This window comes from Anguilla anguilla, chromosome 6 (assembly GCF_013347855.1).
Source record: "Anguilla anguilla isolate fAngAng1 chromosome 6, fAngAng1.pri, whole genome shotgun sequence".
Lineage (NCBI taxonomy): Eukaryota > Metazoa > Chordata > Actinopteri > Anguilliformes > Anguillidae > Anguilla > Anguilla anguilla.
This window is the reverse complement of record NC_049206.1, coordinates 1097501-1102500: the sequence shown is the minus strand read 5'-3', so window position 1 is coordinate 1102500 and position 5000 is coordinate 1097501. Positions and strand designations below refer to the sequence as shown.

Here is a 5000-nt window from a genome sequence, read left to right as displayed (position 1 = left end):
AGAGTCAGAGTGATATTAGCACAGAGTCAGAGGGATATTAGCACAGTCAGTGATATTAGCACAGAGTCAGAGATACTAGCACAGAGTCAGTGATATTAGCACAGAGTCAGAGTGATATTAGCACAGTCAGTGATATTAGCACAGAGTCAGTGATATTAGCACAGTCAGTGATATTAGCACAGTCAGTGATATTAGCACAGAGTCAGAGCGATATTAGCACAGAGTCAGAGATATTAGCACAGAGTCAGAGCGATATTAGCACAGAGTCAGTGATATTAGCACAGAGTCAGAGGGATATTAGCACAGTCAGTGATATTAGCACAGAGTCAGTGATATTAGCACAGTCAGTGATATTAGCACAGAGTCAGAGCGATATTAGCACAGAGTCAGTGATATTAGCACAGAGTCAGTGATATTAGCACAGAGTCAGAGGGATATTAGCACAGTCAGTGATATTAGCACAAAGTCAGTGATATTAGCACAGAGTCAGAGCGATATTAGCACAGAGTCAGTGATATTAGCACAGAGTCAGAGCGATATTAGCACAGAGTCAGTGATATTAGCACAGAGTCAGAGGGATATTAGCACAGAGTCAGTGATATTAGCACAGAGTCAGAGCGATATTAGCACAGAGTCAGTGATATTAGCACAGAGTCAGAGGGATATTAGCACAGTCAGTGATATTAGCACAGAGTCAGAGATACTAGCACAGAGTCAGTGATATTAGCACAGAGTCAGAGTGATATTAGCACAGTCAGTGATATTAGCACAGAGTCAGAGCGATATTAGCACAGAGTCAGAGATATTAGCACAGAGTCAGAGCGATATTAGCACAGAGTCAGAGATATTAGCACAGAGTCAGAGATATTAGCACAGAGTCAGAGCGATATTAGCACAGAGTCAGAGGGATATTAGCACAGTCAGTGATATTAGCACAGAGTCAGTGATATTAGCACAGAGTCAGAGGGATATTAGCACAGTCAGTGATATTAGCACAGAGTCAGAGATACTAGCACAGAGTCAGTGATATTAGCACAGTCAGTGATATTAGCAGAGTCAGTGATATTAGCACAGAGTCAGTGATATTAGCACAGAGTCAGTGATATTAGCACAGTCAGTGATATTAGCACAGAGTCAGTGATATTAGCACAGAGTCAGTGATATTAGCACAGTCAGTGATATTAGCACAGAGTCAGTGATATTAGCACAGAGTCAGTGATATTAGCACAGAGTCAGTGATATTAGCACAGAGTCAGAGGGATATCAGCACAGAGTCAGAGATATTAGCACAGTCAGTGATATTAGCACAGAGTCAGAGCGATAATAGCACAGAGTCAGAGAAATGATAAACACCCCCCTTCTCCTCACCCTTCACACTGTACTGTGTTCCAAACCAGCGCTCCCGCATCTCACACCCCCCCTCCTGCTCTGGGGAGAGCAGCATCAGGTTCGCCCTGTCTGGAGACAGTAGGGCCAAGGCCGCAGAGATCACCTGGGGGGGGGGGGGGGGGGAGAGAGCGGGGAGGGGGGTCAGAGAGAGGGGAAGGAGAGGGTTAGTCAAACTAGAAAGAGCAAGAGTTTCACTCATATTCTACCTATTTTACTTGCAATAAATTAGCAGCAAAAACGAGGACAAGAAGCCCTGCATTCCCTGCATCAGCAAGTCTGAGATACAGAGTCGGAATGACCATCTCCACAGATAATGCACCTCTGGAATGACTATCTCCACAGATAATGCACCTCTGGAATGACTATCTCCACAGATAATGCACCTCTGGAATGACTATCTCCACAGATAATGCACCTCTGGAATGACCATCTCCACAGATACTGCACCTCTGGAATGACTATCTCTGCAGATACTGCACCTCTGGGTTATACTCAAACATGAGCTGGTCTCCGGTCAGGAAGTCCTCTTTAGGAAACAGCTGCAGGTTCTCACAGATATCCTCCACATACTCGATGGGGTCCGTCTGCAAGAGAGCATCACAATACCATTCACTCCCCAATTACACCCCCCAGACTAACCACTGTTCACCCCCCCAATGACATCCCCGACTCCATCCCATCCACCCACTGAACCACAGTGTGCTCATACAAGTCTGGGGTTAGAACTCAGTCCAGAAGACCCAGCAGAGCCTGCAGCTCTCCATGCCCAAAGTCTGAGGACCCCTGATCTCCACAACAACACACAGCCAGTGATGTCCACTATGACTCATATCTACAGGTAAGAGCTCTGACTCATATCTACAGGTAAGAGCTCTGACTCATATCTACAGGTAAGAGCTCTCTGACTCATATCTACAGGTAAGAGCTCTGACTCATATCTACAGGTAAGAGCTCTGACTCATATCTACAGGTAAGAGCTCTGACACATATCTACAGACAAGAGCGCTGACTCATATCTACAGGTAAGAGCTCTGACTCATATCTATGGTAAATGGTAAATGGACTGCATTTATATAGCGCTTTTATCCAAAGCGCTTTACAATTGATGCCTCTCATTCGCCAGAGCAGTTAGGGGTTAGGGGTTAGGTGTCTTGCTCAAGGACACTTCGACACGCCCAGGGCGGGGTTTGAACCGGCAACCCTCCGACTGCCAGACAATCGGTCTTACCTCCTGAGCTATGTCGCCCCGTCTACAGGTAAGAGCTCTGACTCATATCTACAGGTAAGAGCTCTGAATCATATCTACAGGTAAGAGCTCTCTGACTCATATCTACAGGTAAGAGCTCTGACTCATATCTACAGGTAAGAGCTCTGACTCATATCTACAGGTAAGAGCTCTGACTCATATCTACAGGTAAGAGCTCTGACTCATATCTACAGGTAAGAGCTCTCTGACTCATATCTACAGGTAAGAGCTCTGACTCATATCTACAGGTAAGAGCACTCTGACTAATTTCCATGTTATTTTAATGCTATGCAAAGGTGGTGTGTTCACCTGCTCCTGGTAGCGAAACTCGTTGACTTCGATCATCTGGATCTCTTCATATATTCTGCGGAAACAGGTGTGGGGGGGAGAACATGAACACCCATATGAACCTGAACACCCACACAAACATGAACACCCATATGAACATGGACACCCATATGAACCTGAACACCCACACAAACATGAACACCCATATGAACCTGAACACCCACACAAACATGAACACCCATATGAACATGAACACCCACAGGAACACGAACACCCATATGAACCTGAACACCCACACAAACATGAACACCCATATGAACCTGAACACCCACACAAACATGAACACCCATATGAACCTGAACACCCACACAAACATGAACACCCATATGAACCTGAACACCCACACAAACATGAACACCCATATGAACCTGAACACCCACACAAACATGAACACCCATATGAACCTGAACACCCACACAAACATGAACACCCACAGGAACACGAACACCCATATGAACCTGAACACCCACACGAACATGAACACCCATATGAACATGGACACCCATATGAACATGAACACCCACAGGAACACGAACACCCATATGAACCTGAACACCCACACGAACATGAACACCCATACTAAGAGGAAAACTCCGCCCTGTCCCACCTCTGCAGGGGGCCCAGCGTCTGCAGCAACTTCAGGTACTGGAACACCAGGTCAGCCACCTGTACGAGAATCACAACGGTCGTCAGCAGCAACCAGCTGCAGCAGCGAGACACAATAGGGGTGGGGGGAGGGCACAGTGGGGTTTTTTCCGCACATTTCCTGCCCCTGGAAAGCAGTGAGCAAGAAACCTGACCTGGTAGAAGTTGTGGAAGCCCTCATCTGTAAGGGTGATGGAGATGCTGAAGATGGAGTAGGTGCTGTTCTGGTCAAAGCCCGTCTCGCTGTTCCCTCCAAAAAGAGCCAGAGCCCAGCACCTCCACACCACACAAGAGAGAACTGTCACAAGCAACCACAAAACCCTACAACACTGGAGGACTATGGGAAACTCAGTGTTGTTGATGAGCAGGTGGATTATGGGATTTGAAGTCCACTCACTTCTTCCTCAGCAGGGACAGAATGCTGCCGGTGCCCTCGTGACCAATCAGCCAAGAGATATAATGCAGCGGCTTCACCCTAACGATCACGCACACGCAAAATAACATGCAATCACACAATCACACACAGTTACACACAAAATCACATACAGACACACACAAAATCGCACATAATCACACAAACACACAATCACACAGACAAACAGACACAAACCAAAATCAAATTCCCATAATTAAAAAGGGATTAAAAATGAGCACATAACAGGTAAAGCGATGTGGATGAAGGGCAGGTGTTCTCACCTGTAGTGCTTCTCCTGGGGGGGCAGAGCCCAGCTGATGGTGAGGGCATGCACCTTGCGCACAGGTACCACTGCAACACACAACATACCCACAATCAGCAGGAGCCAATCAGGGCAATGCAATGACTACCGACCGGGCCAATCAGGACAACGCAATAACTAACAACAAGTCCAATCAGAGCATGGCAACAACTAATGACTAGGCCAATCAGAGCAAGGAATAACTAATGACCGAGCCAATCAGAACAAGACAATAACTGATGACTGGGCCAATCAGAGCATGGCAATAACTAATGACCGGGCCAATCAGAGCAATGCAACAGTGAATGACTGGGCCAATCAGAGCAAGGCAATAGCTAATGATCGGGCCAATCAGGCGAGCCTTACCGAGGTACAGCTTGTTGAAAGCAGGAGTGTCAAACGGGTCAAGCTGGTCTGAGAAACCAGGCTTGGGCAGGCCACTGAAAACCAGACAAACGTATGAGAGACCGTGTGTGTGTGTGTGTGTGTGTGTGTGTGTGTGTGCGTGCGTGCTTGTGTGTGTATGTGTGTGTGTGTGCTTGTGTGTGTGTGTGTGCTTGTGTGTGTCTGTGTGTGCTTGTGTGTGTGTGTGTGTGTTTATGTGTGTGTGTGTGTGCTTGTGTGTGTGTGTGTGTGTGTGTGTGTGCTTGTGTGTG

At 46.9% G+C, this 5000-nt stretch overlaps 1 protein-coding gene across 2 annotated transcripts in view; it reads right to left on the bottom strand.

Annotated features, from left to right (window-relative positions):
- Positions 1 to 5000, bottom strand: part of LOC118228850 (nardilysin-like) — a 20856-nt gene that overhangs the window by 9979 nt on the left and 5877 nt on the right. For both annotated transcript variants that reach the window (XM_035420362.1, XM_035420363.1), the window contains exons 10-17: positions 4711 to 4784; positions 4325 to 4394; positions 4026 to 4103; positions 3784 to 3904; positions 3591 to 3649; positions 2945 to 2999; positions 1869 to 1973; positions 1369 to 1492 (exon numbers count right to left, since the gene is read on the bottom strand). In XM_035420362.1, coding sequence (XP_035276253.1) covers positions 1369 to 1492; positions 1869 to 1973; positions 2945 to 2999; positions 3591 to 3649; positions 3784 to 3904; positions 4026 to 4103; positions 4325 to 4394; positions 4711 to 4784 — 686 coding nt within the window. The remainder of the gene's footprint in view (positions 1 to 1368; positions 1493 to 1868; positions 1974 to 2944; positions 3000 to 3590; positions 3650 to 3783; positions 3905 to 4025; positions 4104 to 4324; positions 4395 to 4710; positions 4785 to 5000) is intronic.